At 34.5% G+C, this 12,869-nt stretch overlaps 2 protein-coding genes across 2 annotated transcripts; both read right to left on the bottom strand.

The window, feature by feature from the left end:
* Positions 1–710: 710 nt before the first annotated feature.
* Positions 711–2,422, bottom strand: LOC113869199 (ethylene-responsive transcription factor ERF061). The gene has a single exon (XM_027505413.1). It carries the CDS (start codon positions 2,063–2,065, stop codon positions 1,082–1,084), a length of 984 nt encoding a protein of 327 aa, XP_027361214.1. The 5' UTR covers positions 2,066–2,422; the 3' UTR covers positions 711–1,081.
* An 8,296-nt stretch (positions 2,423–10,718) lies between these two features.
* LOC113869198 (probable protein phosphatase 2C 8) lies at positions 10,719–11,963 on the bottom strand. The gene is made up of 3 exons (XM_027505412.1): positions 11,375–11,963; positions 11,084–11,189; positions 10,719–11,017 (listed from the first exon to the last, which is right to left on the bottom strand). Exons 1-3 carry the CDS (start codon positions 11,960–11,962, stop codon positions 10,719–10,721), a joined length of 993 nt encoding a protein of 330 aa, XP_027361213.1. The 5' UTR covers position 11,963.
* Positions 11,964–12,869: the final 906 nt, after the last annotated feature.

The raw sequence follows: 12,869 nt of genomic DNA, 5'->3' as shown, positions 1-12,869 counted from the left end.
ATGATTTTTTTTAAGTATCTGGAATAAGCCCATTCGAAAAATGGACATTCATACCCAACGGCAATAATTCTAATATTCTTATGTGTATTTTCTCTTGTATTTTTTAAAATTTTTTATTTTTGTCTCTTGTTTTTTTTTTGTTTTATTTATTATATCTTTTACTTTTTCTTTCCTCATTTTTTTCCTTCTTATCTCTTTTTATTTTATCCATTTCGCACCACAAATTAGGATGTGAGACCATCACTTTCCTAACAATAACGAATGTTTCACACCCCCATAGAAAGTATGGAATGGAAAAAAAAAAGACAAAAAGAAAACAAATATGTAAAATGTGATAAAAAAAAATAAATATAAAACTATTTTATTTTAAAAATAATTTTTAATTATACAATTACCATATTAGTTTTATCTTGTTTAATATTTTAAATATTTAAATTGAGAACAAAATAAAAACAATACAACATTTTTGTAATTAAAATTAAAGAAAAATAATTTTCTAAACTATACATCTCCTAAGTGCGTAAAAATCAAAATCAAATATATAATTATAAAAATATATGGGTTTTCTTGTTTAAATATTATTTGAATAATAATAATACAATAGTTAAATAAAAGATACTTTTATCGATATTTATGGAACAGAATTTCATTGACAAATAGTGAAATAAAGAGTGAAAGCAAATACAAGATGTAAAAGTGGAGTTCCAATTGCAATTAATGTTCATTACTAACTGGGTCTAAACTGCAATTGGTGTGTATTAATTATGGATGTTTAAAGCCAAGATATTTCTGTCAATAGGCAAAAATTTCTAATAGAGAGAAAACTACCACAACATGATCAACTGCCATAGGATAACAACTCCTTAAGCCTTGAGCAAAAAATCAAGGCCCAAACGACAGTCATAACAATCCTACCCAAAATGCTAAAACACCTCTCACCACTCACACAAACCAAGACCTAAAGCTAAGGACATTACACACCCATAATCAAAGACTAATCTTCATTTACACATCACCACTCGCTCAAGAGTAGTAGTAACTATTAACGTAAGAAACACATTTTTATTATTAGTATCTTCTTCTAAACGGCAAGAACTTCCCAAATCAACTCGGGATCGAAGGATGGCATCCTCGCCAGGGAACAACCTTCGAACTCCGTTTCCTCCGTCGCCATCCTTGGACATTCCGTCGAAACCGATGCCGGCGAGTTCTCCCCCTTCCATATTCCATCCTCCGAAACACTCGGTGAAAACAACTCGTTCGCCCAATTATCACAAAAAATTGATGGCGACAAGGGTAACGAGGATGAAGAACAAGAGGAGGAGTTAATCTTCTGTGATTTCTCACTCTGCACGCGTTTCGATTCATTAAGCTTCTTTGCTGCATTCTTTTTGGCTCTCTCTCTTTTCACCTTTTGACATATGGCTTGAATTTTGGCATCCACGGAACTCTTCAAAGCATTCAACCTGGTGGAATCTCCGAACCCTAACTTGCTTGGGTCCTTTAGATTGGGGAAATTCAAACGCGCGTATTCTCCACGGAGCTTGTAAGCGGCACGGTCATAGGCATATGCAGCAGCTTCGGCAGTGTCGTAAGTGCCCAACCACACTCTCATTCTGTTCTGAGGGAGTCGAATCTCTGCCACCCATTTTCCCCAGTGTCTCTGTCTCACTCCTCTGTAGAGCTTTTTCTTGCAAGGGTTCAACAGAGAAGAAGTCAAAGACAAAGAACTCGTGTACACGGATTTTAGAGAAGGATTTGCCAAGGAAGTGGGAACAAAAGACCTATTCCCGTTCCCTCGGCTTTCTTGGTAGAACTTTTGAAGGATGTCTCTTTGGCGAAGGTAAACGGAGGAACCCAGAGGCTCAAACCCAGAAGACCCATAGGGTTCTAAGTAATCCAACACAGAGTTACTAGAAGTAGCGCCATTTGTTGGAGGAAAATTGGAGAAAATTGAGTCCAGGGTGTTTGCCCCGCTTGTTAATATAAGATTAGATAGAGAGGAACCAATATCAGTTCCATCTTGGAATTCAAGCTGAGAGTTTCTTTCTCGCATTCCGTCCATTCTTTACAAGAAAATTAAAAAGCCAAAAAGGAGGTAAATGTATAGAGGAAGAAGGTCACTGAAAAAACTGGTCCCTCTTCCCACCTATAGGAAAGAAAAACAGTGTTGTAATAATAATACTGCCTCAAATATGAGGTGAATCAGAATTCAGAGCAGAGAAAAAGACAAGTTGAGAAGTGAAGTACTAATTGAAGCTTAAGAACGAAATGATCCCGAAAAAACGTGAGGATCAACGCAACAAGTGGCAGGTTGTGTGTTAAAAAAATGGAGTGATTAAAAAGAAAAATAAAGGGAAAGACAGAGAGAAGAGGAGGAAGAGGATATGGGTAATGGCTTGTGAGTTTTGAGGGTTTGGAACAGTATGCTAGGACACTTGCCATTGGGAGGGTGTATTTATAACAAGAGGAAGCACTACCCTACAGATTTTTCCATATCACACAACGAACCCCCGTTCACACAAGTAGATCCTCTCAATTTGTCCCTGTGACCTGGTTTCCTTGCCCAAATGACTAAAAGGTCCTCGCTTACCTAATGCTCTAAGTGTAAATTAAGGATCCATTTGGAAGATTATTAGCATGTTCGGCAAAAAGGTACAAAAGTAGCTTTTGTCTAGACGTTTGGGGCTGTGCCAACTACAATCTAAACACGTCCTAGGATTTGAATTTCGGCTTCAAAGGAAAATCCCCATTTACCATTTGCCATCATCATGTTAAACAGTTAAAGAGAGTCTGGAAAAATTTCCAAAACTAACATGCTATAATCTTTTTCTACATGACTTATTTTTAAAAAAAAGTGGACATTATTTTGTTTGCGGAAATATTAAAAATTGTTTTTTTTTTAACATTTAAATAGTTTTTGTTGTTCTGTATTAATTATGACAGAGGGGGGAAATGATGAAAAGGGGGAAAGCATCTAGAAGTAGACTGTCAAAAGTCACACCCCCAATAACTGAGGAGGAGGAGTGGAAGCACCATTATGATTTATCAAAAATTTAAATTAAAGCCGTAAGGAATTTCACTTGATCTTAGCCAAAAGAATTTACTTAAAAAACAAGGGCAAGAATTTTGATTGCATACTTCGATTATGGGTTCAGATTTGACTCCCTCGTGGTCCATAAGGGTCCATTCCATATCGATGACCTCTGCAATACATCACCAAAAAGGAAAAACCTACTTTTGCAATTTATTGCAGAGTTATGGTACGACTAATGAGAACGTGATGAGAGGAGAGGAGAGGAGAGGATAGGAGTAGTTTCACAAGTCAGAACGTGTCATTCCCAAAAGGTCTTTTTCTGCATCAGAACCACGCGTTTCCTCCACCAACACGGATCATTGGGCCTCTTACCAGTAATATTTATTTCAATATTATTGTATCAAATTAACTTTTTATCTTTATAAAGTAAACAAGTGTAAAATATATTTCATTAACAAAACATTAGCGAAAACTCGAAATTCAATTGGTGGCAATTATGTTTGCAGACGTACATATATACATTAGGCCGATATTGCTCTGCCTCTATAATATTAAAACATTAAACTATTTCAACGTCATCAATCTTTTTTGTGACAGCGCATCGATAAATCGGAAGCGTCCCAATTTTATTGTGTTAATAGTAGTATTTACGTAATAAAAATGAAAAGCGTAAGAAGGTGTGACAAGTGAAATGTGGATTTGAGAGTACAACCGTAAGAAATAATAGGACTCATACATCATTACGTTTCTTGTTGGGTATTGACATCCACTTGGCAAAAAAATATGCATATAGTTTAAGGCCAAGACGCTTTTAATTTCCTTAAACCACAATCAGAATCAAATTATGCATGATTTGTGACCATTAGTAATTATTCCAGGATAAGCATTGATACGGGATAAATACTAGCTATTTATGTTGACTTTCTTAGCTGCCAGCAATAACAGCAACGTGTCTATGCCAACTATCTTGAAATAGAAACATACCATTCAATGTGATAGCGACACTTTTAAAACTATTTCCTGTTGAAGCCAATGAAGCGAGAATTAGTCAATAGTCACAAAATATTTTCCCACAAAAAGAAAAAAAGAAAGAAACAATCATATATTAATTCGTATAAGTAACAGTGGCCTTAAGAAACCACATGGAGAATCTAGGCATTACAGAGATGGGTACCAGCTATGCAGTAAGTTTTCATTACTCGTGTGTCTAGTAAGTAATACCCCATTAATAAACATATGCAAGCGTACGTTGTCCCACGCGAAATCAAATTAAAAATGACCCCATGCACTTGCAACGAAATGTTGAAGCAAGGTAATTGAACAGTTGGTTACCATCAAGTAAAGTCAGTATGGGGATCACATGCCAATTGCCAAAGCCTCTTCATTTTCTTGCCATAGGATCGGAGGTAGCTATGATATTTTTTAGGCAGTAATTTTCTTTTCTTAGTTTGAATTAACGAATGAAAAAGTTACAATTTTTTGAAGAAAAATCTTTGTCTATATATGTGTCAGCGGATAAGTGACTTAAAGGAGTTTTAATAGACACTAGGGCAGAATCATAGAGCGCAATAATCAGATCAGAGATGGATGATTGATTGGAGAGAGAGAAAGAAAAGGAGAAATTGTTGGAACGGCTCTGAACTGTAGTATGAATCAAGAAGAAGTAAGAAACTGCAACAAGAATAGTACCCAACCCATCAAAGTGGGGACGATAGTCACCAATCAATCAGCATGGTATATTAAAGGCCTAAAGGTGGCTGTGGAAAGGTATGGGGGTGGTAGCCCTTTATTTGAAATGTGAAGGACAATACTCGTGAAAGGACACTCCTCAGTATTTCCAAGGCCAAAAACTCTTCTTTATTTTTCTGTGCATGCATGTGACAGAACCTAACCACACCTCTTGCAATCAGACCACGTCTATAGTCAATGAAAATATTTTTTAACATTATTTTCTCAATCGATTAGCCGTACGTGTGGTATTTACAGTATTAGAATCCACATCCACCACTTTTTACTATATTAAAACATAACACACGCAATAAATATTTTTTGATAAAGATTATCATTGTTATTAATTGTTTGAAATATTGAGGTTAAACAAAATGGATTAATTATTGTAGAAATGAAGGGCAGGTGTGTAAATGTGGGAGCATAAAGTGTGAACTGTGACTGAAAGGTATTATTGCAGCAGCAGTAATCCTCTACAAATAGAATGGCAACGCGTGGAAACGTTTGTAGAACGTGGAATTGACTCTGAAAAAGGTCTATTTTGGCTGTATATGATTATGAGCCTTTTTCATTTCCTTTTAATAAATGCTACGATAGCAATATACGGAGGATAGTTGGCCGCGGCGCGCCACTCCCTCTCCATCCCCAAATACTCTCTCTCTCTCTCCTTTCACCACGTAGCACCTTATCTTTATCATTATATCCTCAAAACTCAGCTCAATTTCTCGTGAAATTTCTTCTTTTTGCACACCGCCAGAAAAAAAAACACAGTAAATCTAACTCAAATTGTAAACAATTTTTTACTTTAATACAAATTAACAATTGGAAAGAAACTCCATACATACTCGTTGGTGACCGTTTTGAGATTATACATTTAGATTGACTCTTTTTATATATGATTAGATTAGCGTTGTATTTATCAAATAAAGTACATAATCATTAAAAACACTGTACGGACTATTTGATTAATAGTTTGTTAACATTAGGCGTTGAGAGAGTTATTGGGAAAGTGGTCGTCATTCAAAATTCAATCTCCGGAGTGATTTTCTCATGGGAAATAAAGCGGCGTCGTATAAGTAAGGGAAAGGAATTTCAAAGATGTTGGTGAGGGTGGGGCTGTGAAAGCATGGGATTGTGGATAAGAAAAAGAAGTGGCATTGTGGTGATGGAGAGCCTCACGATTTAGAGCGGTGAGCCCCTCACATGGCCATTGGATAGGTAGGGTCCATACATACATGACATTTCCAGACAGAGTAGGTGACTTGGTCACAGGTCTCCAACTCCAAGGTCCCCCTCTCGTTCATGTCTATTCGGTTGCTATACATCAACATTGCTACTTGGAATATCAAATTACATCTTAAATTTTATCACCTTTTTACCCATTTATTAAGTGAGAGTAATGTTTTTATTATATTCACTGAAACAAGTCAAATCTTGTTTATACATTCTATTAACAGACAATGCTATATTTAATCTGATCTAAATATGATTTTACAATTTGTGGGTTCACTAAATCCTCTCTCTCTATATAATTGGGCTCCCATTTTAGCATTTTTATATTTTTCTCGTACAAAGCAAAAGAAAAGCCATTCGCTCAATTTTCACCTTTTCAATTAAGCTGAAGAAAAGCACATGATCAGTACAGAATACAACCAGTGTTGCGTATCACAGGTTACTTATCCTCCCTCTAATATATATTAAAAAAAGGTATTTAATTAAAAAAATAGATTTCCATTTAAAATTGAACTTACAAGCCACAGAGAGAACAGTGGGTCTCTAGGAACCCAGTTGGTGATGAGATTAAGTTGACCTTGGAAGTCATTATCTAGTAATGGATCCTCTTAACTGATTATACGACTCATTTAATTTCAAACAGAATTTTGAACGATGTTGTCAAGTTGCAATGAATAACGAGTGGCCCTTGGCGGTTTGACCTTTGTCATAGGGTTCATCGTTTTTTTCTGAACTGATCATGAGGCGATGAGCTGTGTTTATACACTCTGGTCTCCTCACCCAATTTCTCAAACGTTATTCTCAGATGCTATCTTTTTGAATTCTGACCCGGTCGGTTTGACAATTTAAGCGTTCTATTTTTAGTTTCATTTTATTTTCAGCTCATATATATGAAAATCTTGTAACGAAAAAAAAAAAATATAAATGTTGCCTGATTGTTTTTTTAAAATACTATTTTTATAGTTATTAATAAAATTAAAGCAAACAACTAACCAACCAACCAACCACAAAATGCTATCCGAACACGTATTTTGTCTTCTTAAACGGAATCATGTAGTACATAAAGAATGATTAGATGGAGACTAGGTCTTATGGTCGACTCCAGTGTCGCCTTTTTTTAATTATAGGAAATGCAATCAAATTTATTTGTCTTTTTATACATATTAGAGATGTAAATAACTGGATTGATTTCTTTAACAATAGTTCACTTAAAAAAACAAAATGCCATTGCGCTTATTAATTAAAAAATTTATAATTCAGATTGTGATTATGTGTGTGGTTATGAAATTATTGATCTTTTAAATATTGTTTATTTCAATGAGTTAAATTTCAATTTGGTTTAATAAAAAAAATTATATGTTTACGTATTTGTAAACACACAATAAATAAAATTAATAATTTAATTCTATTGGTTTAGCTGCTATGATCTTATTGAACCCACGAATCAGGGTAAGCTGACTTTTGAAGCTTAAAGAAACCATATGGCCTACGGGCAACGCCGACATCACGTGGGTTGCTCGTGAACGATGATTTTCTAAGAACATTTATTTTTTTCATGTTATATTTCTATCACCAAATTTCGTCTAATTATTAATTAATGCCTTATGAGCAATAAAATATTGACGCCACAGGTCTATTTCTAATCATAATTATTTTACGAAGGATCTTAGTAACGCGTTTATTTTAATGTTATATTTTTATTATTAATTATTTTTTAAAAATTAAAATATTTTTAAAATATAATTAATTTATGAGACAATAATTTTGTTTTTTAAAAGTAAATAAATCACAAAAAATATATTTAAAGGTGTATTTTGAAAAAATAGTATTGATAATTTTTTATTTTTAGGTTAAATAAAATTTGGAAGTGTGTTGCTTCTTATTTGATATTGATTGTGGGTTTACTTTTGGAAATTGTAGCAAGGCAGCTTTCCACTTTGCCAATCTTGCTCTAACTGGGAAGCAAAATGTGTGGCTTAAAGATCCACTTAATCCATTGTTAGCCCTTTTGGTTTTTAATTTTTCATATTAATATATGAAAATGGTTGTAAAAATTGAATAAAAGTTCTAAGCAATATCTCACAGGTTACTATTAAATTGCGTGAATTTTTTTGATAAATCTCTCTGTATGTTTCCCAAAGTCATGAGATGTAAAAAAAATCAATAATAACTCTCATCAGTTACAACACATCTTTCATATCTTAACCATCCTTAATTCTTTGAACTGTTAGGATTGAAGGACATATTGAGTTTCATTTATTTTAAAGTTAAATGAAATTAATTTTCAACTGTTAAACACATGGAGTTGCATTAAAATGAATTTAAATTATATATTTTTATTGTTCCTATTTTTTTATTTAAAAGTGCAAAAGTTGTTTTTTTAATCCATAAAACAAATAAATACCAACACATGTTTCGGGAGCAATTTCTAAATACCAATTTAAAAACTTCGATATTATTCATAAGGATAAAAATGGTTTGGTTTAAGTCAAACAATTTTATTTATTTTTTTACAATAGAGAAATTTGTTTTAACTCAACTTAAGTTTATAAGAATTAGTATGTTTCAATCGATAAACAAAATTAAAACGTCAAATTTAAAAAGTCAACTGAAAAGAATGTATAGACTTGTGGCATAAAAAAATTATATATAAAAAAAAAGTTGCAAGCATGGGTTTAAAAAAAGGGAATAAGGGACAGTGTTCAGATACGATATCAACAAGAAGTCAAATGTTATATAATAAATATAATTTTGCTCAAAAAAGAAAAAAACCTTAAGGATAAGTAAATGCATTTAGTAGCCCATTATTTATTTCCCTTCCTCCAATATTAAATTAAGTCCACCTTTCAAACATCTTAATACAGCTTTTGAACACAAATTCTATGAACCAATAGTTAAGACAAGATAATTCATATAATTATGACTAATTGTAAATTGAGCACTTTTAACTGAGTTTAAGCATTTATAAATATAAAAATTTTATGGAAAAAGTACATATTTATTATATTGAAGTTGTAAAAGTATAATATATATATATATATATATATATAATTTTATTATCATTAGTTAACATTTTTCATATATTATATATAAATATTTTATATTTTATATACATTTGTATATAAATGTATAGAAAAAATGAGAGAGATTCTTTAAGAACTAGACAAATCAAACTACACATACTTAACTAAAGTTTATGTAATGTAATTAGTGGTTTTGGTTTTCAGCTTAAATTTAACTCATCTGATTTACAAACTTAGTTTGTTGAGTTAATTAATGAGTATCTCAAATATTGAAGTGGTTCACTTCGCTGTATCCTTGTACCCTGTACGTAGACTGGAACCACCTTATCCAGTGAAAAATAATGCTTATCGTTATGATATTTTAGCACGCTTGGTTATGTAATAGTAAAATCAAGTTTTCTTCTAAAAAGTTTTAGTAAAAGCAAAACCTATAACTTTTGTGTTGGGATAAAAATTAGATTAAATTTTATTAGAAAAATACTACATTGACGCTAAATATTAAATATAGATCACTTCACAAATTCACTTTTAATCACATTAATTTTATAAATTTAATATAATCCAAAATTAATTATCAACTGTCCACCCAAACACCCAATAAATTGATGATGCATGATCTATCACTTGTTTGCACTTTGCAACACAGTGGTTTAGAATTGGTTGCTTCGCAAACATAAAGTCAGTACATAACCAGTAAATGGCCTGCCTTTCTTCGACCCAATAAGGATTTTGATCATAAATGGGCTTTGTTTGTGCTAATGGGATCATGAGAATGATAAGATTCGGAAACAAATAAAAAGAAAAAGGAAAGATAATGATGAGCAAATAAACTTTTGAAGAGATTCTGGTCATCAATGGGCCATGGTCTATTCAAAAGAACATTTAATATAACATTTTAATTGATAAAGGCCTTTCGCAAGTGTATCGCAGGGTTTGAAAACACGTAAAATGTGATCATAAGATGGTGTGATTATGACAGAAACTTTGAAAGAGAGAGGGAGCCTCGACTTGCGCCTTAGGTTCGCGTGTCTGGTTAAATGTTCACATGCTATTCAACGCTATTTAAAGTTGCATTTGGAGCATAAACGCACATTCAGAGCATATGAAACGCTGAATCAAACTTGCCAAAGGATGCATGTTTTGTTCAATATGAATCTTGTCAGGAGAAATCAAGTTATTTCATTTAGGACTCGTTTAAAAATAATTTGTGCCTCTTTATAACACTAGTATATAATTTACCCACTTCCTTTTGTTAAACGAAATTTCAGCAACAAAAAATAAAAGAATTTACATCAAAATTACGCGTATAACACGTTTGAATTATGCTCCGTTCCAAGTTTTAACCAACCAAGATTTGGACCCTGGGGCATGGAGGCAGGAGGGAGGGGATAGGAAAACAGAGAACGGAACTTAGTATGACTGAATATTTGCAAAAAAGTTGATTGTTTTACTACATATTATATCATAGGATTCGCATAAACAGTTCATGCAAAGTTAGTTTACTTATACAAAATTAGTAGAGCGCTTTCCCCTCACCCATTGCTCAAGGATATTGGAGCTAAATGCTTTGAGATTATGTGGGCATCCTAACAAGACAAGACAACTTATATAGAGGAGTAACAATTAGACATGAAGAAAAAATTGGAAAGAAAAGAGGGAAAAAGTAAATAAAAACGAAAAGCATGAATGGGAAAGGATCAAGTTGTATCCTTGAGCTGAATGACTATAACACTGATGTTGTCTTTGCTTCCCCGTGCCATAGCCAACTCTGCTAATAACGCTGCGGCCTCTGTGGCGTAACTTATAATAGAGTCTTGTTTTAAATTTCTTCTCATTTGGCCATGGAGACAACTTCTCACGACCTCACAAACAAACTTGTTTGATACAACATCCCATAGGCCGTCACTGGCCACTACAACAAACTCATCTGACTCTGTTCGCGCGTATACGTTGGTCTCTGGTTGAGAAATCACAAAAGGCTTCATGCAGTGATCCCCTGCGTTGTGTTGGAGAAACATGAGCATGTACATAATAATACAGTTATGTGAGGGTGAGGGTGTACCTATGGATCTGGAAGTAGCAAGTACTCCCAAAACTCGATTCCCATTCCAATTGATGACTCTTCCACCGGCGGCTTCAATCCTCTCTTTTTCGTCTGGAAGATCAGGCTGATTGATTGATTCATAATACATGCAACCAAAAAGAGAGAGAGAAAGAAAGAAAGCCCGTGTCACCTTATGATCACGTTACGCCCTAACTATTCATTCACTTCCTCCATATGCAACAATAACTACATTAATATAATAATATGAGAAAAATTAATTTAGTAATATAATATATGATGGATGGTCACCTTGTGATCACGTGAAAGTGGCACAGCTACACCGCCACGACACAACACCGCCCTCGAGTCACCACAATTCGCCACCACAATCTCCTCCTTCCCCACCACCACCACCGCCGCCGTCGAACCCACCGTGTTCCCGCCGCCATCTTCCTCCGCCTCATCGCCACCAACTCCGATTTCCCCGTCCATCTTCATGAAACACGAACACATCACCTTACACCAATCCAAACCCTTCTCCGCGCTCTCCTTCACTTCCTCCGCCACCAGCACGTGCAGCCTGTCGCGGCAAGCATTCGCCACCATCGTCCCACCGTGACCGTCGTAAACCGCGAAGAAGTCGTAGCCGCAGGAACGCTGTTCCGCAGCCACGAAAGCGGGAACGACCTTGACGGCGTCCTCCATCACCCTCCTCCGGCCGATGACGGATATGAAGCCGTGAGAAGCGGAGGCGGGGGGGTTGGGGCACTTGTCTTCTCCGGCGACGGGGGATTCCATGGTGGGAACGACAGCAACGTGGGAAGGACGCTTTCTCTTCTTTCGGTAGGTATCGTAGCGCCGTTGGATTTCTTTGGACTTGGTGTGGGTGGAATGCATCTTTGGAGTTTGTGTTGGTAACAGCAGTGCATGTGTTTTGTTAATTTTATCAGAATCTTTGTTGATGGGTGTGAATGTTGTTGATGATATGAGAAGGGTTCATTTTGTTGTGTGTGGAGTTTTCTTCTTCTCGGAGGAAAGTGGTTTTGTATACGAGTCTCCTATGACACAATGCAGGTGCCTCGCCATGGCTTAACGCATTCCGGAGAGGAATCAAATCTGGAGCGTACACCTGTGCTTCCATGGAAATTTTACGAAGAAACGTGGACGCTTCCGATTTCTTCTATTCATACGTGGCGCTCATTTCGGAACATTGTTCTTTTGGCGGGAGCGATAGGGGACACCCCAGTTTAGTAGTAAAGCGCGTGTGAATAACGTTTTTTAAATACCTTTTTTTCTTTCCAATTTCCTTTACCTTTTTTAATTTAATCTTTTTAAATTAAAAAATATGCAGTTTTAAGAAAATTCTTTTAAAATTGGATTGACTATCAAATAAATGTCTTAGAAATTAGTCTGATTGTTAAATTAAAGAATGTATTAATTTATAGAGTAATACTTATCAAAAGCTTATGACTTTTAATTTTCAGTAAATTGTTATTTTCTCCGTCGAAATATCCGTAATTTATATTTTTTTATTCAAAGATTCTATAGTGGTGGAATGCAAGGTGACTCACTATAAAAGGCAATCTAATATTTAAGTAAGACAGTATTCAGATGGGTTAAGCGAACTTATTTGATGTTTATGACTGAATCAGCATTGAAATTGACTTGATATAAGTTTATTTATCAAGAATGTTAGGATAAATATTTTTAAAAGTTAATACTGTTAAATCATCTAAAATGTATTTTGTGTCTACAAATTTGGCCTGGTAATTATTGTTATTGTTGTAGTTTTAAATTTTTATCA

The sequence above is a fragment of the Abrus precatorius genome, unplaced genomic scaffold (genome assembly GCF_003935025.1).
Source record: "Abrus precatorius isolate BTA unplaced genomic scaffold, Abrus_2018 Scaffold6, whole genome shotgun sequence".
Classification (NCBI taxonomy): Eukaryota; Viridiplantae; Streptophyta; class Magnoliopsida; order Fabales; family Fabaceae; genus Abrus; species Abrus precatorius.
This window is presented reverse-complemented; position numbering and strand designations above follow the sequence as displayed.